This window comes from Mustelus asterias, chromosome 10 (genome assembly GCF_964213995.1).
Source record: "Mustelus asterias chromosome 10, sMusAst1.hap1.1, whole genome shotgun sequence".
Taxonomy (NCBI): Eukaryota; Metazoa; Chordata; class Chondrichthyes; order Carcharhiniformes; family Triakidae; genus Mustelus; species Mustelus asterias.
Window position 1 is genome coordinate 80,184,020 of NC_135810.1, and position 23,054 is coordinate 80,207,073.

Here is a 23,054-nt window from a genome sequence, read left to right on the forward strand (position 1 = left end):
CTAGCGGAAGTTGAAACTTCTCAGGCAATTCCTTTGCAATCCTTGTGTGGATTGACTGACTGACGCTGGCTGCATTCAGAACTCACTTTTGCACAAGTACCCTCAAGCAAGCATGCATCTTATACACAATGAATGAACAGCTCATTCAAGAATGGAGTCTAGACCACTTACACCAATACAGAAGGCAACTTGTAATGAACACTCTACCTGCCTTTCAAACTGGTGGCTCAGGCACTCAATTAGCTTTAGAAAATTGAGTAGGGTGACAGTATGCAACAGAGTTAAGGTTAATTCTTCTATTTCTGGGTATGGTATATAGTGGTTATGCTCCAGGACGAGTAATCCAGAGACCTGGACAAATGATCTGGAGAAATATAAATAGAAGATGTTGAAATTCCTCAGCATCTGTGGAAAGAGAAACAGAACAAATAGGTTAAAATTTCCCAGCTCCGTAGAAGTGGGAGGGCTGAGAAAAGGGGGGAGCTGTGTCAGAGCAGCTTCCTGATGTATTCCCCTCCAGACAATTTCCCAGCTGTGAGCAATGAAGAAAGTTGGCAACCTGCTTAAATGAAGCAAGCAGCCAATTATGCCACTTAATGGCCCAACCATAGGGACCATTTCCTATGGAGGTGGGATCTACCCACCTTTGGAGCAGCCCCAGGGCGAGTGGAGAGACCACCGGCTTTCCAGAGGCAGCCTACCAGCAGGAGGCCATTGATATCTTCTTTAAATCAGCCCCCTCCTGGAGCTGCAGGTTACCACTTCACAACTTACCACCTCCAGGAAGAGCTCCATATGGTTCCAATGGCAGCTGGAAAATTCAGTCCAAAAATTCAGGTGGGAACCTTTCATCAGAATGATCTGGAGACATGTGGTAAACTCCCACCAAAAAAGCTGGGAAATTTAAATTCAATTAATTAAATAAATCTGGAGTGAAAAGCTAATATTAGTAATGGTGACCATGAAACTACTGAAATATAGAACTCATCTTGTTCACTAATGTCCTTTAGGGATGGGCAATAAATACTGGCCTCGGCAGTGATGCCTACATCCTATGAATGAATGACAAAAGAACTTGCTGTTATGTTTGTACAAATTGAATTAAATGTAAAAATAGTCTTATTTTTTACCGCTGCTCAACCTTTCCCTTTTCCACTAGACCTGAAACATCTTAGAATTTTAGCACAGGAGTGCTCACGACTTAATGTTCAATTTATTTTGTTTGCTATCAGCATCGCTCAGCTGCTCAAAAACACTACTGACTGTTCTATCAGCTGATATGGCTGTAGAGTCACTTTCGGGCACTGTTTGATGTTGTCACACCTGTCATCTCCAGAGGTTATAAAAATTCCCACAATACAGTGGAATTTATAATGCGGATGGAAGCTGAGGTGTGCACAGGAAGGAAAACCAGACAGATGTTACTCTCTGTGTAAATGGGTATAGTATCCGGACAGAAACATTGCCTTAATCAGCTGGACACTAATCGTCAAACCGGGATTTCTGAATGCTGGAGAGTACACAAAAAGGTCACGGAAGACCCAAGATAACCAGTTTTCTCCGTTTCTCTTTAATTGTTATTACCGAGTTGAGAGTTAGCAAAATAAAGATCTAAAGATTACAGCAAAAAGGCAGAGAACCAATCCCAGACTAATTCTTTGGACAAAATGTCAGATCAACACCTTAGTTGTAGCATGAACCAGCACCTTAATTGTAGCATGGATAAGGTACAGGATAAATATGTTCTGAGTAGAAGTAAATGGGCCACATCATGGGCAGGTTCCATTGAAAAATAGGAATTTCGAGCAAATTTGTTCCACAAATTATTTAAAAGAACCAATATAGTATGAATAGTATAGAAGCAAGCTATGACAGATATAAAGGATATCGAAGCATGCAAAAAGGCAGATTGGAAAGACACACAAAAATGAAATGGAAATAACATGGGGTTTTATAAGAACTCAAGAAGTAAAAGGATAGACAAAGAAGATATGGGACCACTGACCACTTAAAAAGAAAGGAACCATTTTATGCTTGAGCATGAAGGAATGGCAGACATGTTTATTAAGTCTTTACCTCAGGAAGGTTAAAGGAGTAATATAGAAGTATCTGAAGTAAATGTAGAAGAGCCGTAGAAAATAATAAGAAACTGCATGACAAAATGTTAATGATCTGAACGTAGAGGTCACTAAGCCCAAATACTATGTACCCAGAAGGAGGTTGCCAAAGGCACTGACAATTTTTAATATACACAGTTTGTAGATAATCCTTAGCAACAGGAATATACAGTTGGAAACTTTGCTCTCTAGTATCCAACACAGGATGTAGTTTGTGAACATTTAGAATGATATGGTCCAATCAGACAATCTTTAATTGGAATTAAAGAGAATGTGGATGTATGTACAGCTGTGCAAAGAGTGAATAAATGTTTCCTGAATTGGCAGAAAATAGGATCAGTGCTGTGACTTCTTATGATTGCTATTTATATAAATAACTTGGATGAGGCAGAAAAGGAATTTTTTCAAAATGTAAGAAGAATAACATTAGAAATAGAAGCAGGAGTAAGGCATAAGGGCTCCTCAAGCTTGTTCCGCCATTGAGTGAGATCGTGACTGACCTGATCTAGGCCTCAGCTCCACTTTCTTGCTTGTTTCATAATCCTTGACTTCCCAGTATTTCAAGAATTTGTTGATCCAGTCATGAATATTTTCCATGACAGCCTCCACAGCTCTCTGGTGTAGAGAATGCAAAAGATTCTCAACCTTTTGAGAGAAGAATTTTTTCCTCATCTTCATTTTAAATTGGCTACCCCCTATTCTCAAACTGTGGGGGTGATTCTCTCATTCTGACATGTTAATTTTTTGGCGGGTCAGGCCGGGAGAATCACGTATGGGCCGATTTGCGGGATTCGCACCTGCGTTCCCGCCATGCGCGCACCTCCGAGCGCCAGATATGCTGCGTGGTCGGGACCACGCTGGAAACTGATGGTAATAGCAGGTAAGTGACTTAAATCTATTTTTAATCTTATTTTAATGTGATTAGCGGGCCCGGGACTGAAGTCTCTGGGCCCGATAGCATCTCCCACCTCGCCAGTACAATTTCACTCTGGCGGGGTTCAGACTAGCTCCTCATTTTGAGGAAGTAGCGGGAGACCCCGCTGGAGTGAAGGGGGGAAACCGGGCCTCCCCCCCCCAGGGGTTCGAGGGGTGTGGTGCCCCCTGGGCATGGGCACCCTGGCAGTACCAGCTTGTGCCCTGGCACTACCTGAGGGGCAAAGTGCCCATGCCCAGGGGTCACCTTGGCACTGCCCACCAGGCATGGGACAGTGCCAAGGGGGCGGGGCCTAGGGGTTGGGGGATCCTGCTGCCACTCATGGGGATCCGGTTGGGACAGGAGGGAGGCCTGCAATTGGGGCAGGCTGCGGGAGGTGGTCTGCCGGAGAGGGTCTGCCTCCTGTGGAGGGGGATCTGCCGGGGTGGGGGGCGCTGAGACCGGGATGCTCTGGGGTGGGGGGGGGGTGTCGGGGCTGGCCTGGGAATGCTCATGGGGGCCACGATCAGACCGTGAGGGGTTGGGGGGTCAGCACTGTGGGGTCCGGGCTGGCCAGCGATCGAGAGGATGACAAATAGGGGCCACTGTGCACGCACAGAGGCCCGGAATTGTCAGCCTCTGGCGTAAATAGACCCCGCCCCCTCCCCCGAGCTTTTAATTATATTCGCGATTGTGACTTCTGCATTGCACAGAGTGTGAGAGATTCGAGTGTGAAGTTGCATTGTAAAAACAATTATGATTTACACCAGTTTTCCCGCAAATTCAGCACTGGGAACGTTTTTGGGAGAATTGCCCCCTATGCCTCTAGCCCCTGCAAGGGTAATTATCCTGCCAGCATTTACCTTGTCAAGCCTTCTCAAAATCTTATTTTTCAATATAATCACTTATATTTTTCAAAACTCAATGAGTATGGGCCCAATCTACTCAACCTTTCCTCATAAGACACCCCTTTGCCATTATTGTGACATGGTTACAAGGTGACCAAGGTTGGCAAATAAATATTCCAGGGTACACGACATTTTGAAAAGATTGGTATAATGGAGAAGGAGGAGAGATAGCCCTGATAAAGGATAACATAAAGACAAATGTTAGAAATGATTTTGTCTCAGAAAATCAGGAAATAGAATAAATATTGGTGGGGATTAGGTGTAGAAAGGGGCAGTAAACATTAAGACATTACTTTTTTAGGGAACAGACATAAATATGCCAAAGTCTTCCTGAGACTACTTTAATTCCTCTCAGCTCCACCTATTCTCAGAGGTATAACTTTCATTTGCTTTCTCTTGACTGTGGATGTCCCATCCCTTGTTCTGGTGACTTTTCCAATACTTCTAATTTGCTGGTTGCTTTCTTTGCCACAAGACTCTTTGAGGACCAATGTAGATTAGTTTACTAGTTTCAGACTAGCCAACCTTCTACCTTCTGTTCCCTCACAAAATTCAACCCGAGATTAAGACTTACCTGCATTCCACACAGTGAATGATGAAGCTAGTTTTTTTCGTCTGCTCACAGCACAGTCCTAGCTAACTCTCATTTACTTTGGCTATCTGCTAGTATGCTGCAAACCAGACCATGTCCAAACTGCAACTCTTTCTGTGATATTCCTGGGTTTATAGCAAAGTCTCTAACTTGATCCCAAAATGGCTATCCAAACCCTTTCCCCATGTTAATGCCATACTCTGGAATGTCTCCTAGCAGACTTTTAGGTTAATTATCCTTTATTTACTATATTGGGCAGAGTTTTCTCAAAATAATTCCAGGTGTCGAACGGGTGGGAAAATGGCAGGTTTCTTTCGCCGTTTTTTTCAGCAAGGTAAATAATGGTCATTTACAACACTGTGCAATATAGAAGCTGTAATGTGATTCTCGCCAGTAGTGGGGGTGGAGTCTCAGCTCGCCTGTGAAGTCAACTGCTGAGCTCTAGGGGCGCCATTGCACAGGCATCCAATCTCCCAATATACTGCGTGTACAGTGTACATAGTTTACTGGGAGATCTGTCACTCACCCCCCATCTCAACTCACCCCTCCCTCCAGATCGCCGCCCCAGACATTCCTCGCCCCCCCAACCAATTGCCGCCCTGACCGATTGCCTCCTCCCCCCAATTGCCACACTGGTGAATCGCTGCCTAATACCGATCGTCACCCTGGCCGATCAGATCTCCTCCTGCAGAGTTCCCCCTTCCCTCCCCTCCTATGGACCTGCCTCCCTGCCTCCCCCATCAGGCTCTGCCTCTATCCGGTCCCCTCAGGTCCCGACCCTTCAGGTACCCACTCTGGCCCTGCCCTATGGGACCCCACCTCTTGGTACTGCCAGGGCGCCAGGTTGGCAGGGCCAGCGTGCCAAGCTGGCACTACCCTATGCGACTGCCCGGCACTGCCCCCGACCATCCGTTGGGCTTCAATGACCTCCGGCTCCACCGGCGAGGCCATCACTCCTGGTCCCATCACAGATGGTGGGGACCATCTGTGATCCTTGATGGTGAGGACCTTGAGCGGTGAGGGGACTAAGGTAAGTGAGCCCGGATAATTGTGTCAGAGGCTCGTTAATGACATGTAAAACATGTTATCAATATTTAAATCAGCCGTGTGCCCTTCCTGATTTTGCCAGCAAGATCATAAGAGGCAAGAAATGGGGCACGAATCCGATTTTCCGCCTCTCGCCCTATCTTAGCGGCTCACCACGCCGGTAAGAGCATGCCTGTTGTCTTTGATCTGAAGAAATAAATGGATTTTACAACCCGAGAGAGTTTACTGAATGCTTTTATCCTAATTTAGTTCCAACTCCCAAAACACAAACCTCTCTGGACTGCCCTTACTGAAGTGATTGCAGACAACACTCTCCAGCTCTTAGCTAAGTCAGCCCACTTTATGATCTCATTTTCTAGCTGTTAACCCCTTAATTCAACATGACCTTAACCTTTTGAGTATAATGGACTCCAAGCCTGTTTCAATTGCATTTACCTTGTTTTCTACCGTTAAAAACTTTAATGCCTGAAACTAAGAAGTATATTCTGAAATTAGATATTCACAACTCAACTCATACCGAAGATTCGTAGCTTCACCTCTTCCTCACACACTTAGCACTGTTGCAATTCTCACACTAACGTATCAACCTTGCAAACACTGCCAATTATTCAACTATGACAACCACATTACCCAAGCAGATCTCACCACATTTATTGACGCATCTTCTTCCCTCTTACAAGACAAGGCGGCGCATAACCTAAGGTTGCAACAGTTAACCAGCAGGACAGGCATGTCCTGATGAAGCAGATATAGCTTGCCATCTTGCTGAGGTCTGAAAACAGGCTTCAAAGGCCAGAGCTGCTCCAGATCATCCTGCAAGGTAATTTGCAGACTCCTCCACTGAAAGTCAGCAGCTTCCACCAACTGTGCTGCAGCCACTGGGATAGCACCGTGAAGTCAGGCAAAGGTACACAGAATACAGGGACTAAGACAGTGTGTGCAGTCGATTAGTTGACTTTTGTATGGAATATTGGATGGTTTATTTAATGAAGTTGGTTTGGAATATTTTGTGGTAGTTTGTATTTTAGCATTGTAACCAAGGGGATGCTGTGATGGTAAGTAATAGAAAGGTTGTGAGACTGTTAGTGAATGGGGAACTGGGATTGTGTTCACTGGTACTACAAAATATATCAGCCGATCGTAGACAGCCCTGCAAAGGGGATGTGTTGGTTCTCTCCTCCCTGCCTCCCCATCTTCTTCCTCCTTAGCTGCTCATTGCAAACCTGTTGACCAGAGCTGTGTCCTCATGACGGTGAGGTTGTGCAGGATGCAGCAGTCCATAACAAATCATGAAACTCACTCTTATCAAGTACAGCGGGGCTCCTCCAGTGCAGTCCATGCAGTGGAATTGTTGACCAGCACTCCAATAGTCTGCTCTCTGATGCTCATGTGGCGGCATAGCAGTTGTTTTATACATGCTGCTCACATGTGGATGGATTGCTCATTGGATCTTTAAGCAAGATAGTGGGCAGATAGCCTTTGTTACCCAATAGCCACTCTGGTTTGATGTGGTGGCTCAAATACTAATGGAACAGCAGAATAAAGGCATTCTGACTAATGTCAGGATATCAGGCCTTCACCTGCACAACATTTGAGCATGGTCACAAATCAACTGTATGTTCAGCAGGTTGGACCTTTGCAGTTCGGATGCGATGTCTGTAAAGTAACATGTTTGTGGTCAAAGGCACCCTGAATCACAGAGAGATCTCCAATCCTGGCGAAGCCACGTGCATGCTCTGACTTTCTCTTTGACATGAAGGAATGCAACATTTTCCCCTGCCTTAGCAAGTAGTGTGTCAGTCAACTCCTTTATAAAGCAGTGGTAACCTAGTGGCCTGCTCCAGCCTGGAAAAGGCCACATGCAGCATTTCCCAGCGGCAAGGAGTGCATTCATCAGGAAACTCTATTGACAGCAGCAGGACCAGAAGATCTCGTCACTGGCCAATGAAGGGCTACCTCCGTGCAGCAGGTTGTGTGGAGAATCCCACTCATTGTCTTACTTAATTGGCTTTAATGCCTACACATGTGTTTTTAAAGCTCGTGAAGGAACTCATTAAAAGCCAATGGTTTGGAAGACACAAATAATATAAAGTTATTAAGTGTACAATTGGAATACTGATACAACGGCTTTTGACAGACTAAACATCTTGTCACAGTGCAATCTTCTAAATTGTATCCACAATTAATGTGTAGAATTAGATAAAGCATGTTTCACTCCAGTGTAAATGGGACATGTAAACTTGAGCTAGAGAAGACTAAACAACATTGGGTGTGTTATTTTTGTTAGAATAGCTTATTTTTTAACTGTTAGATCTCTTAAACTTTCTTTTCACATTTGGATTTTACCAAATGTGCATTTTGCTCAATTTTGTATGCCACTTGCATTAACATTTTTTGGAGGCCAAAACCATGGCTTCCAGGACATGGTTCTATTTTGGATCATTCACATTGGTTAATGGATGGAAGATATGCTGTTGTTTTGAACAAACCAGAGAATCATTTTGGAAGCTGCGTATCTGTTTAACTGCACCCATTGTTCATAGTTAATCTTGTCTTTAATGCCGGATTCAAATTTCTTTTCCATACATCAATCTGTAATTTTTTTGTATCTAAAATACAAAATATGGGCGGCACGGTAGCACAGTGGTTAGCACTGCTGCCTCACAGCTCCAGGGACCTGGGTTCGATTCCCAGCTTGGGTCACTGTCTGGAGTTTGCACATTCTCCCCATGTCTGGGTTTCCTCCGGGTGCTCCGGTTTCATCCCACAGTGCAAAGATGTGCGGGTTAGGTTGATTGGCCATGCTAAATTGTCCCTTAGTGTCCCGGGATGCGTAGGCTAGCGGGATTAGCGGGCTAAATGTGTGGGGTTACGGGGATAGGGCCTGGGTGGGATTGTTGTCAGTGCAGACTCGATGGGCCGAATGGCCTCTTTCTGCACTGTAGGGATTCTATGATACATTCTATGAAAATAACTGTAATTCAAAACATACTTAAAAATAATTTTAAAGAACTAAACCATGAAAGAATTTGAAACACAATTCCAGTTGATCTAATGAGTGGAAAGTTTGAAATGAGTTCTTGCTGCATTTCATGTTTGCTTCTTGTTACAGCACTGGGTTGAAAAAGCTGAAAATCAGACACTTCTCTCAGATACTCTAGACCTGTCTGAACTGTTCCATCCAGATACCTTTCTTAATGCTCTGCGTCAAGAAACTGCAAGGTAAGCCTTGAAAAACTAATGATATTTATTTTCTTAATGATCTATAGACTCGGAGCTGTGAAGGAACAAAGATATTTAGTTTTCCATACATAGTTCAGTCAAATTTAAGTTAGTAAGAAATTTTAGATATAAACCTTCAGTCTCTTTAAATAATTTTTATTTTTGTTGCAGAGTTATGGGTTGCTCAATAGACAACCTGAAATTTGTTGCTACATGGAAGGGACAGATACGGGACACAAAACTTCAAGTCAGGGTAGGAAACCTGCTTTAACAAAAAGCATCATCAATTATCTGATATTAAAAATATCATAAAGTTTAGTGAGAGGATCACCACTAAATGGCAATCACCTTGGAGTTAAAGATTTGATGACGTAGAATGTATTGAAAGAAATCAGGCAGGTTTCCGCGCAGCCTGCCACATGTTTCACAGCTGTGGAGGGGGCCGCCATTAGCCGACGGCAGGATCTTATGGTCCTGTCATTGCCAAAAAGGTTTCTCGTTGAATGCAACCCTTGCTGCCGTGAAATCCGCGGCAGGTGTGTGCCATCGGCAGGACCAGAAGACCCTGCCGGCTTGAACAGCCAGCACATTCTGGCCATCATGTTAGCCTAAAGGGATGTCAAAAGCATTCTTCAGGAGACTGAACACTATTAAGGAAACTTAGACAAATGGTCACTTGGTAGGACAGAACTTGAGTATTGCTGAAGTGTACACTTGCCAATCAATCAGCACCCTCTTTGTGCTGCATGAATTGTTATTCCCTTTGCAATTTGATATTCTTGCCATTCTGTCCATATGAATGTAAGATAGAAAATAACAAGTCTCTTCGCTGGAATTCTCCAGCCCCACCCCAGACAGCAGGGCTGGCGAGCCATTGAAATCTCTGTTCACACTGGCAGGACCAGAAAATCCTGCTGGCATGAAGGACTGGGAAGTTCTGTACCTAGATACCATATTGAGCACTTCCAAATGAAAAACCGACAAGGTGGTATGAAACAGTTCGGGATGATTTTCCGACCCTGATCATGGCAGATGCAAATCCCGTTATTGCTGCTAACTCTCGTGAAAGGGCCATAACCAGGTTTGCACTGTGGGTTCTCCAGAATGAGATCTTCCCCGCAGTCCCCTGCCGAGGGCGTGAACCTGATTATCATGAGTTTAAATGGATTTAAATATGTCTAAACAGCGAAATACTTTACCTTCTGGATTCGTCACGCCAACGGGAATCACTACTGGTTTTCCAAAAATGTAAATCAGTCGTGATGACCACATCAATGGATCGGCAGTGAGTATAGCCCCCAGATGTGGTCAGGGACATGGCTGGGCAGTGCCCTGACACTTTCCTCTGGCACCTTTGCACTGCCAGGGCCAGAGCATTGGTTTAGGAAACCCCATAGGGGGCTTCCCATTACGTGGGGTGGGGCGCGACAAAGCTGCGGAGGAGTTTGCGCCTTCTTTGCAATAGTGAGATCAAGGCACCCTTTTTAAATGTGCTAGGCCCCTACTGTGCAATTCTCTGACCCCGTGCAGCACCAACGCGATCTGCGCAGGAGCACACGGGGTTGGAAAATCATCCCCATAATTTCTAGAAACTTTGGCCGCGATTCTCCCATCCCAACGCGCTAACCTTTTGGCAGGTCGGGCCGGGAGAATTGCGCGCGCACCAATTCATGGGATTCGCCCATGCGTTCCCGACGCACGCGCATCTCCCAGCGACAGATATCTGGCGCAGTCGGGATCACACTGGAAACCGGTAGGAACAGCAGGTAATTTATTTTGATCTTATTTGAATGTCATTTAAATGTGATTGAAGTCTCCGGGCCTGATCGCATCTCCCACCCCGCCAGTACAATTTCTAGCGGGGTTAGAGTAGCTCCCCACTTTCGGGGAACTAGTGGGAGACCCTGCTGGAGTGAAGGGGGCAATCGGGGGCCCCCCCCAGAGGTTCGGGTGGTAGAGTCGTGCCCTCTGGGCATGGGCACCCTGGCAGTGCCAACCTATGCCCCTGGCACAGCCCAAGGGACAAAGTGCCCATGCTCAGGGGGCATCTTGGCACTGTCCATCAGGTATGGGGCCGTGTCAAGGCAGAAGGGGCCTATTGGGGGCAGGGCATAGGAGGTGGGGCCAGCTGGGGGAGGCCAAGGGGGCGATCGGTGCGGGCTCTGCTGCCACTCTGTCATTTGGATCAATTGGGGGTGGAGGGAGGCCAGTGATTGGGGCAGGCTGATGGGGGGGGGGGGGGTGGTCTTCCCCACCCCCTCCACCCCCCTCCCCCAGCCCACCCCAATCGCTGGCCTCCCTCCACCCATGGGGGGAGTCTGTGGGGTTGGGGAGTCTGCCGGGGGGAGGAAGATTGTCACTGCTGGGGGGTGGGGAAGGCTGGAGATTAGGGCGCTCCGAGACAGTGGGGGGGGGGGGGGAATGTTGGATCTGGCCTGGGAATGAATGTGGGGTCTGCGATTGGGCCATGGGGGAGTGGAGGGGCAGCACTGTGAGGGTCCCAGGGTGGCGAGCGATCGAGCTGGCCAGTGAACTGCAGGCTGACAGTTTGGTGCCACTGCACATGTGCAGATGCCCGGAAATGTCAGACTCCGGCGTGAATAGCCCCTCCCCCACCCAGCTTTTAATGATATTCACAATTGTGACCTCTGCATTGCACAGAGTGTGGGAGATTCGTGTCTGAAGTTGCATTGAAAAAACGATTGTGATTTATACCAGTTTTCCTGTGAATTCAGCACTTCGAACTTGTTTGGGAGAATCGCCCCTTTTATCTTTTGTCCAAGCTTCAGTCACTTTTTTTGTCTCTCCCTTGATTGCACAGCATTTCCTCCCCACTTTGTCAAGCATCTTGAACATTTCACATTAGAAGCACTAATTGTTGTTAATGTTATTGATATTAGTTGTAAACTTGGTTTCTACCAGTTTGCTCCTTTGCCTCCCTTTTCAACCATCATGGTTTAGTAGTGTCCCAGATCTACCGTTCTGATACCATTCACTATCAAATACAATTATAAGATTACCTGCAGGTCATCTCCGTTGATAGCTGAACATCCCAAGTTCTCCAGTCTGTACTCATAATGAAGGCATTACTCTTGTGGCTCTTCCATGAACTACCTCCATGGCTTCTATTACAGTGACCAGAAATGGATGCAGTGCTCATTAAGATTTGGTTGAATCACTGCATTCTATAACTTTAATATGACTTCTTCTAAATTGTGCTCTGTTTTGTTGATTGCTATTCTGAAGTGATGGACATGTTGAGTGTCAAGCCTGCTAAAATCTTTCGATCTTTTTCAACTTCACGCTGAAATTATTTTGACATTGAAAATTTTAAACAGAGAAAAATCCAATTGACACATTGAAATCACCGGTGAAGTAGACTCAGCCAGAAAGATTAACTGATAATTCTGATACACTACTATTTTAAAAATGTGTAGGGCTGAATTCTACCGTTTTGAGATTAAGTGCAGTGACGGGTGGTTTCAGTGGGGTTTGTGCCGCAAGCCAGAATAACAGGATCCTGCACCAGATTCTCATGTGGAAGCTTACTAATTATGTACAAACAAGTTCCCCTCCTACTCTCCTGGCAGGCCAGCAGCTGATTTGTCTGCCCACCTCAGCTGAAATGTTCTAAACTTCTGGCGCCACATTTAAACACCCAGCCCGGCACACTCATGTAACTCTCCATCCCACCTGTCTTCACCAGATGATGCAGGATGTCAGCAACCCAGAGGTAAAAGGCTAGCAGCCTCAAGAAGAAGTCTGTTCCTCAATTCAACCACCTTCCCCCCAAGCCTATCACCTGTGAGGTGCCCATGTCCCACTTGGACCTCTACCCACCACCTCTGGTGTCTTCATCCATCCCCTTCCAGTACACAATGAGGTATCTCTTTGATCCCCTGTTAGCGAGCTTTTCATGCAGCCTTGTCGGGTCCTGCTTCCCTCCCCTTATCTTCCCTCTGCCACTGTTCACCTTCATCCACCTCCTTGACCCTCTGCCTGCCATTGTGAGCCTTTGCCTTTCCCCCACCCCAAGCCTTGCATAGCCCTCCTCCCACATTGTGCCCCTTGTCTTCATTAGACCTTACAACCACCCCAGCCTCACGCCGCATTCCACCTGTGGTCGAACTTCAGACCTTTGTTGTAGTGGTAACATGTGTCCCATAGCACAGTCCTGTCCAGATAAACAGTGTTCTGTGGCACCAGGAGATCCTGATATTCCCCAACCCCAGGGGCAGTCCTGATCTGACTCGGTGACACAGGTGGGTCCATGGGCCTAGCAGCATGCTGCTGACCATGAAGAGCAGCTCAGCACGCAGATGGAGGCAGGAACCAGTCTGCCCCTGCATCAGGAGCAGTCCACCACTCTGGCAGAAGTCTCTGGTGAACTGAGGACTGCCTTGTGCATGCCACTCATTAACAATCGGGTTTGGTGCTGATGTAAATTCCTGCTGGTGTAATGCATGATTGAAAGGTCTGATGGGATGGCATGAGCAGTTATTTTAATCAGTATTCATGAGATGCAAATGAATGAATACAAATGGCGTTTGTGCCACCGGCCAGCGGGGAGAGAAACTCACCTATGGGAGAATTGCAAAGGGGTCTTTGTCAGATTCCGTCAGATTCACCGCACCCACCCGCTGCAGAGAATTCCACCCCTAGGGGGTGATTCTCCCAAAAGTGCTGAATTGGCAGGAAAACTGTTCTAGATCACGACTGTTTTGTCAGTTCAACTTCACACCCAAATTTCCCCACTCAGTGCACTGCAGAGGTCCCATTCGGGAATCTCATTAAAAACCCAGGGGAACGGGATCTATTCACGCCGGAGTCTGACAGTTATGGAACTCTGCGCATGCGCAGTGGTCCCGATCTATCAGTCTCTCCATTTGCTGGCCAGCTCAATCGCTGGCCAGCCCGGGACCCCGACAGTGCTGCCCCTCCAGTCCCCCCCGTCCCCCCCGTCCCCTCCACAGCCCGATTGTGGACCCCACAACAATTCCCAGGCCAGCCCTGACCCCCCCCCACCCCAGAGCACCCTAATGTCCAGCCCACTCCCCCAGCAGTGGCGAACCCCCCACCCCCTTCACCTGGCAAACCCCCCATACCTCCACCCCTGCAGGGTTCTAACCCCCCCCCAGGAGGCAGGCCACCCCCCCCCCCCCCCCCACCCCCCAGCCCTCCCCAATCGCTGCCCTCTCTCCAGCCCAGACCGATCCCCAGGCAGAGTGGCAGTGGACCCCCCACCCCTTTGGTACTGCCAGTGCCCGGTGAGTAGTGCCAAGGTGCCCCCTGGGCATGGGCACTTTGCCCCTAGGGCAGTGCCAGGGGGCACAGGCTGGCACTGCCAGGGTAAGAAGTTTAACAACACCAGGTTAAAGTCCAACAGGTTTATTTGGTAGCAAAAGCCACTCGCTTTCGGAGCCTTAAGCCCCTTCTTCAGGTGAGTGGGAATTCCAGGTGCCCATGCCCAGGGGTCACCACCCCCCTGGGGGGGCCCTGATTGCCCCCCCCCCCCCCCGTTTCATTCTGGTAGGGTCTCCCGCTAGTTCCCCATGGAGAGCTACTCTAAATCCCACCAGAATGAAGTACTCCTGGTGGGGTGGGAGATTCAATCAGGACCGGCAAGTTCCCGATAATTACATTTTAAATACATTTAAATTACATTAAAAAAAGATTCAAATTACTTGCCTGTCTTCCCGTCGGGTTCCGGCGTGGTCTGGTCTCCGACTGTTCTCCGGCTCTGGGAGATGCGCATGTGTTCCTGGCAGGGACCATATCCCTCTATTCCCATCCTATTCAAATCCCGGAACAAGGCCGGCGACGTGCATCTCCCACCCCGACCCGACAGATGACCCGGGATGGGAGAATCACTCCCATAGTTTCTGAATGACACACTTTCGGATTTGATTATTTCCCTATTTCTCAGATTATTTTACTCAGTTGCCTCCCAAGCACTAATTTATTTTTGTACTTCAACCAGAGTTGCAACTATAATAATTTATGATCTTACAGTGCTCTTGAGATGCAGAAAGACCTGTTAAAGTGGAGTAATAAGGGAGAAAGAGCAACAAAAGATTAAGGAGGAAGAGAAATCATGAGCAAAGAGAAAAATGTTTGTAAAGGGGATCAGGGCGGGGGATGGATGTTAATCTCAATGGTAAGGGCCATTATGGTTAAACGATCGTGCAATCAGTGAAAAGGAACTTGGGCAATTGGAGTCAGTGAACAAGGAGTGTATGCAGGGATAAATGACTGGAGAAGATTTCTGCACAAGGGTATGGTGTGACCATGGGGCTATTTAAAGATGAAGTTGACAGGTCTTGAAATGAATAACAACTTGCATTGATATAGAATAGAACAAAGAAAATTACAGCACAGGAACAGGCCCTTCGGCCCTTCAAGCCTGCACTGACCATGCTGCCTGACTTAACTAAAACCCCCTACCCTTCCAGGGACCATATCCCTCTATTCCCATCCTATTCGTGTATTTATCAAGACGCCCCTTAAAAGTCACTATCGTATCTGCTTCCACTACCTCCTCTGGCAGCGAGTTCCAGGCACCCACCATCCTCTGTGTAAAAAGAAATCTGCCTCGTACATCTCCTTTAAACCTTGCCTCTCGCACCTTAAACCTATGCCCTCTAGTAATTGATTCTTTCGCCCAGGGAAAAAGCTTCTGACTATCCACTTTGTCCATGCCTCTCATAATCTTGTAGACTTCGATCAGGTCGCCTCTCAACCTCTGTCATTCCAGTGAGAACAAACCAAGTTTCTCCAACCTCTCCTCATAGCTAATGCCCTCCATACCAGGCAACATCCTGGAAATCTTTTCTGTACCCTCTCTAAAGCCTCCACATCTTTCTGGCAGTGTGGTGACCAGAATTGGACACTATATTCCAAGTGCGGCCTAACTAAGGTTCTATAAAGCTGCAACATGACTTCCCAATTTTTAAACTCAATGCCCCGGCCGATGACGGCAACTATGCTGTATGACTTCTTGACTACCTTCTCTGCCTGCCACTTTCAGTGAACGGTATACCTGTATACCCAGATCCCTCTGCCTATCAATACTCTTAAGGGTTCTGCCATTTACTGTATATTTCCCATCTGTATTAGACCTTCCAAAATGCATTACCTCACATTTGTCTGGACTAAACTCCATCTACCATCTCTCCGCCCAAGTGTCCAACCGATCTATATCCTGCTGTGTCCTCTGATGGTCTTTATCACTGTCTGCAATTCCACCAACTTTTGTGTCGTCCGCAAACTTGCTAATCAATCCAGTTACATTTTCCTCCAAATCATTTATATATATATTACAAACAGATTTATATATATTACAAACATACTTGAATGGTTACAGTTCAGAAAGAGGCCACTTGGCCCATTGTGTCTGCTCTGGCTCTCTGTAAGAGGAACCCTTGTTTTTCCCCATAGCCATTCAAATCAGGTAATTATCCAATCCTTTTTTTGAAATCCACAATAGAATCTGTGCCCACCACACGCTCAGGCAGCACAGATTCCAGATCCTAACCACCTCATGCATAAAACATTTTTTCCTCATTTTTCCTTAGATTCCAAAAGGCATTTCATACAGTGCCATGCAACAAACTTGTGAGTGAGTTATAACTCATGGAATAGAATGGATAGTAGCAACATGAATATGGAATTGGTTGAGTGACAGAAGACAGAGATTAGTGGTTAATGGATGTTTTTCGAGTCGGAAGAAGTGTAATGGAGTTCCCCAGGGGTCAGTGATGAGACACTTGTTTTTCCTGATCTATACATTGGTGACCTAAACCTTGGTGTACAGCACACAATTTCAAAGTCTGTGGATGATATGAACTTGGAAGCATTGTGAATTGTGAGGAGGATAATATAGAACAAATTTGTGGAATGGACGGACAAGTGGCAGATAAGGTTCAATGCGGAGAAATGTGAAGTGATTCATTTTGATGGAAAGAACATGGAGAGAAAATTTAAGATAAGGGCACAAGTCTAATGGGGATGGAGGAGCAGAGGGATGTAGTTGCATATGTGCATAATTCGCTGAAGGTGGCAGGACAGCTTGAGACAGTAGTTAATAAAGCTAAGAGTGTCCTAAGTTTCATTGATAGGGGCATAGAGTACAAGTACAAGGTGATTACGTTGAATTAGTGTAAGACACTAGTTAGACCTAATCTAGAGTACTGCATCCAGCTCTGGACATTGCACTTTAGGAAGGATGTGGCGACATTGGAGAATGTGCAGAAGAGATTGATGAGAATGGTTCCAGGGATGAGAAACTTCATCTATGAAGATAGGCTGGAGAAGTTAAATCTGTTTTCCTTGAAGAAAAGAATGATGAGTGGAAATTTGATGGTGGTATTCAAAACATGAGGGGTCTGGGCAGAGTAGATAGGGAGAAACTGTTCCCACTCAAGAAATGATTAAGGGAGCGGGTTTGAAGTAATTGTTAAAGACGTAAAAGTGACATGAGGAAAAATGTTTTCACGCGTGGTTAAGGTTAGAAATACTCTGCCTGAGTGTAGTGGAGATCGGTTCGATTGAAGCATTCAAAAGGGAATTAGATTGTTTTCTAAAAAGGAAGAATGTGCAGGGTTATAGGTAAAAGCAGAATGGCACTAAGTTCATTTGGAAAACCAGAAACGATGGTCCGAGTGACCTCTTTCTGCGCCGTAACAATTCTGCAGGAGGGAGAGGAGGCCAGGTGACAGGGAGAAGCGTTCCAGGGAGTGACCTTTGAGAGGAGAAGCACAGGCCAGCAGGGTGATCAAGGTGGTAGCATCCACTAAGGATGCCATTACCCAGCGGCTAGAGTGTACAGGCAGTGCATCAACTACCTCCACATATCTGAGGTCCAGTGCTGCAAGAGGCTCTGCCTCTGAAGGGACACCATGACAGCAACATGCCACATGATTTGGCCAGAAATCAGCTCTAACTGTGTAGGCATAGACTGCAGGAGAATTCGCTACCACAGAAAACAGCTGAGGCCAAAACATTGAATGTTTTCAAGAAGCAGTTTGATATATCACTTGAGATGAAGGGGGTCAAAGGATATGGGGTCAGGCTATTGAGTTGGATGATCAGCTATGATCATAATGAATGATGGAGCAGGTTTGAAGGGCCGAATGGCCTTCTCCTGCTATTTTCTATGTTTCTATGGTATCAATGGACTGGTCAGATAGGCAGTGCAGTGGAAAAGGGAATTCATGCTGGAAAAGTGTGAGTTAATACACTTGCGGAGGGCTAGCAAGGCAAAGGATTACACTGTGAAAGGTAGAACCCTAGAAAATACTGAAGATCAGAGGGACCTTAGAGTGCATATCCACAGATCCCTGAAGCTAGATAAGGTAGTTAAAAAGGCACATGGGATACTGTTACTTGATTAACAGGATATTTGCCTTTATTAGCCGAGGCATAGAATACAAATAGCCAGGAGGTCATGCTGGAACTGTATAAAATGCTAGTTAGACCACAATTGGAATACTGCGAGCAGTTCTGGTCACCAGTTTATAGAAGGATGTCAGTGATGATGAATATACTGGGGCTGTTTACCTTGGAGCAGAGAAGGTTGAGAGGGAATCTAATAGGGGTGTGTCAGATTATGAGGGACATAGATATGGTGGATAGGAGGGTACTTTTTCCATTAGTAGAAGATCAAAAAACAGGGGCAAAGATATAAGTGAGGTAAGAGGTAAAAGACTAAGAGGGGAATGGAGGAGAAACTTTTTCACTCAATGGTCGGAGTCTGGAACTCACTGCCTAAAACGGTGGTTGAATCAGAAACTCTTGTTACATTTAAGAAGCATTTAGATATTTACTTGCTTTGCCATAACCTCCAGTTCTATGGGACAAGTGCTGGAAAATTGGATTATTGCAGTAGATCTTTGTTGACAATGGATACGATAGACTGAATGGCCTGCTCCTGTGCTGTAAATGACTTTGAGTCAGACAGACGAGGGCAGCCAGGCTGAGAGAACCAGAGGCTTCACAGCGATGGCTGGGTTCCCCGATTCAGAGTGTAATAAATGGCACTCATTGCCATCAAGGTGCCAGCAGGCGAGTGAGAACCTTCGTAAACTGCAAGGATGTACACTCAATGAATATGCAGATCGCCTGCGACCATGAGACACAGATTCTCCAAGTTTGTGCCCATTACCCTGGAAGTTCACATAATGCTTACATCTAGCGACACTCATAGATACCAAGGCTGCGCGTGGCTCTGCAAGATGGGTGACAAGGGCTATCCCTTGAAATGGTGCTGATGACCCCACTCTGTCACCCAAGAATAGAGGTGGAGCAAGGTACAACAGGGATCATGCCTCCACAAGGGCGGTGATGGAGAGGACCATCGAGCTGCTCAAGGTGCACTTCAAGATGGCTGGACTGAACAGGGGGAGCATTGTAGCATCCTCCAGAGCATGTCTCCCTCATAGTTATCACATGCTGCGGCCTGCACAACCTGGCTCTGGCAAGGAGGGACCCAGTGGAGGCTGAGGAAGGCAGCTCCACGGGCCTGGGAGGATGCTTCCAGTGACGGGCCTGAGGGAGAAATTGGGGAGGCACAGAGTGAAGACGTGGAGGCAGTTGACAGGAACCGTGAGGAAGGCTAGGACACCAGGGATGATGCTTTGACCCTGCAAACCTTCAGCTGGCATCCAAGGAATCGATGCTTTCTCATGCCAATGGCACAGTCTCTAATCGTTAAATGTTAAACCAACCAAACTCCAGCACCACACAACACCATCTGGCTACAAGTCTATGCTGCATCTAGCACCTATCACAGCCACCAAGTCACCTCAGCCCATTAAAGCAAAATAATGTTGTTATTCTAAATGAACAAAGAAAGAACATACAAAGCTGCCAAACAGAACACAAATTTCAAAATAATGAACGCAAATAATGACAGCCTTGATGAACTCCTTTTGTACTCAAGATACCTTCAACTTACATCTGGGGGTGCTGTGTCCCCATTGGACCCGGCACCTGACAGGTTCCCACCCCACCCACACTGGAATGTCTACGAGCAGTTTAATACCACATTGGGTGGGCCTTAATTGGCCACCTAGCATAATATCATGTGAACAATGTGATCTTTGCCGGGAACAGGTTTAACATTCACTTCCAGTCCTGCCAACTTCACACGCACTCCAAACGTAAAATTCAGGCCTTGGATTTCCTTTTATAACATGTAGCTGTGCTGTTCTAACTTTGTGTTTGTGTACCTGGTTAGAAATCATGCAGATAACTCTCTAAGGGATTCCATGCACTCTAATCCCCATTGTTATGTAATTCCTGTTATTTTAATGTCTGTTACATGAGATTGTAAAATATTGTTCTGTCTACAGAGAGCACAGTTCTGTTGGTGTTTTAAGCTTAATTATATCTGCAGGTAGATGGTGTAATTGGTGCCAAAATAATCTTATCCTTCCATCTTTGGGCGAGAAGGGAAGTTTTCAGAGTTTGCCCTCATGGAGAGGTTATTTGTTAGAATCAGATTTCCTATTCTCACATATCAGGTTGAGGCTTTAGTTTCCTGTTATTTATTAGCAGCAATGACTTTTATTTTTCAGAGTCTTATCTATCCTTATTACAGTAGAGTTAATTGAGTTTTGGCATTCAATGGTTCCTGACACACAACTAAATATTTAATATGTCTTTCTGACAGATTGGAGGCCTCTATCTAGAGGGATGCAGCTTTGATGGGAATCGACTTTCAGAAAACCAGCATGATTCTCCCAGCGTGTCAGCTGTGCCCCCCTGTTATATGGCCTGGATTCCTCAGGTACTAATTTGTTTCAGGTCTAAATCTTTAAGCTCTTTATCCACCTTAATCAGTAATGATGAAGACTATTTTAATGCTGGGTCCCACATGAAGCATAACCTACCTTTCTTTTTTGGATGCCAATCAACCTACTGTGCATTTCCAGTAGTTTTTGTTTTTTGTAGATCAGTAATACGGCATTGGCAGTAATTTTCTACACATCCATGTTTGAAATATGACTTAATGGGGTTTAATATTTGCAAGGCGGTGTGCATTGCAACTTAACTAACTGAAAAGCCGATGAGAAGGTACCTACAAAAAAGGTACAGAACCATCTAGTAAATGATCAACCAAATATTTTGTGAGTCCGAACTTGCCAGTGTTGTTGTTTAATTATCCTGTATATTCTTGTTTCCAGTGCTTTTTCAACTGAGTAACTTGGGTAAAAATATGAAGTCCCGTTCTTGGTCCTGTTCTAGACCAAGACTAATGAATCTAAGTTTGATGATGATGCAAAGCCAGGTGGGAATGTAAGCTGTGAAAAGAACACAAAGAGGATGAAAAAAGATATGGTTAAGTGAATGGGCATTAAACTGACAGAGAGAGCATAGTGGAGAAGCACAAATTTATTCATGTTCGTATTAATAGGAAAGCAGATTATTCTTAAATGATGTGAAACTTGTAAATGATGTTCAGAAAAACTTGGGTGTACTTTTACAAGGAACACAAAGTTACCATGTAGGTGCAGCAAAAAAATAGGGAAGCAAATGGAATATCATAGAAACATAGAATCCCTACAGTGCATTCGGCCCATCGAGTCTATACTGACCACAATCCCACCCAGGTCCTATTCCCATAACCCCACATATTTACTCTGCTAATCCCCTGACACTAGGCATGGCCAATCAACCTAATCTGCACATCTTTGGACTGTGGGAGGAAACTGGAACACCCGGAGGAAACCCATGGAGACACGGGAAGAATGTGCAAACTCCACACAGACAGTGACCCGAGGTCAGAATTGAACCTCGGGTTAAATGGCGCTCTGAGGCAGCAGTGCTAACCACTGTGCCACCGTGCATTTTGGCCTTTATGACAAAGGGATTGAAAGTCTTGCTAGAATTGTACAGGTGTTTGGTGAGGTCACATCTGGAATACTGCACACAGTACTGGTCTCCATATTTAAAGAGGATATGCTTCCCTTGGAAGTAGTACAGTGAAAATTCATTAGATTAGTTCCTGGAAGGTTGTTTTATGATAGGAGGCTGTGTAAATTGGGTCCATACTGTCCAGAGTTTAGAAGAATGAGAGGTGATCTCATTGAGACATTCAAGATTTTGAAAGATCTTGACAGGGTAGACACTAGGAGGTTATTTCTCCTGGATGGGGATCCAGAACACAGGGCCCAGACTCAGGACAAAGGGCTGATTATTTAGGACTGAGATGAAGAGAAATTTCTTCAGTCCAAGGATTGTGTATCTTTGGAATTGTCAAGCCAAAGTTTGTGGATGCTCCATCATTGAACATATTTAGGGCTGAGAAAGACAGATTTCTGGTCCCTCGGGAAATCAAGGGTTATGGAGCAGGCAGGAAAATGGAGTTGAGGCAGAAGATCAGCTATGATTTTATTGAATGTTGGAGCAGGCTCAGAGAGCCACATGGTCTACTCCTGCTCCTGTTCCTTATGTTTGCTCATAATAGCAACCATTATTCATTTTAATTCTAAAATATTCGAGGTCTATTTTGAAAAATAGTAATGGAAGTGCTAGCTTATCACCAGCTAAAAATGCATAGGCAGAGACTCATGCAACAAGTAATTTTGCAAAATTACAAAGATGTAATCATATTGCATGTTCAAAAGTAGATAAGTGTTAGAACGGAATAGTTCTGTCACCTCGTACTCAGGAAGTGTAATTGAGCATTTAAGTGTAAAAGGATGGAAATCTGAAATAATAGTAGAAAATGACAGTGCGCAGAAAATTAACAAGCATCTGAATGTGGAAAGCATAGGTTAATTTTATCACTTCCGATAAGTGATTTAACTCAAAATTGTCACTTTTCTGTTTTGCAGATTCATGGATCTATTGCACAAATCCAGTATTTCCTGTGTTTATTTCTATTGTTATTAAATAATGTCAATTATATGGATGATGTCAAAATGGAGTACATATTCATGATATTTGTAAATTTTTACTATTGAGCACTGTATTAATTGAAAAGTGACAAAGCATGCAAGTAGTTTTAAAGTAGTACTAGAGGTAGAAAGCCTAGGGAGATTAGCCCCAATATTCCTCTTCAGTTTCCCCTTCACCAACAACCACAGCAGTAATAGTGCAGATAAGGACCGCTGTGCCTTCAGCATTCAGATTTTGTGCATCCAACCCATGCAGGACGTTGCATCAGGGAATAGGAGCAGGAGGAGCCCACTTGGCCCTTTGAGCCTGCTCCGCCATTCATTATGATCATGGCTAACCATCCAACTCAGTCG

At 45.5% G+C, this 23,054-nt stretch overlaps 1 protein-coding gene across 2 annotated transcripts in view; it reads left to right on the forward strand.

Moving 5' to 3' along the window:
- The window catches only part of dync2h1 (dynein cytoplasmic 2 heavy chain 1), a 524,787-nt gene that overhangs the window by 496,191 nt on the left and 5,542 nt on the right, over positions 1-23,054 (forward strand). For both annotated transcript variants that reach the window (XM_078222026.1, XM_078222027.1), the window contains 3 exons: positions 8,690-8,799; positions 8,971-9,052; positions 20,471-20,587. In XM_078222026.1, coding sequence (XP_078078152.1) covers positions 8,690-8,799; positions 8,971-9,052; positions 20,471-20,587 — 309 coding nt within the window. The remainder of the gene's footprint in view (positions 1-8,689; positions 8,800-8,970; positions 9,053-20,470; positions 20,588-23,054) is intronic.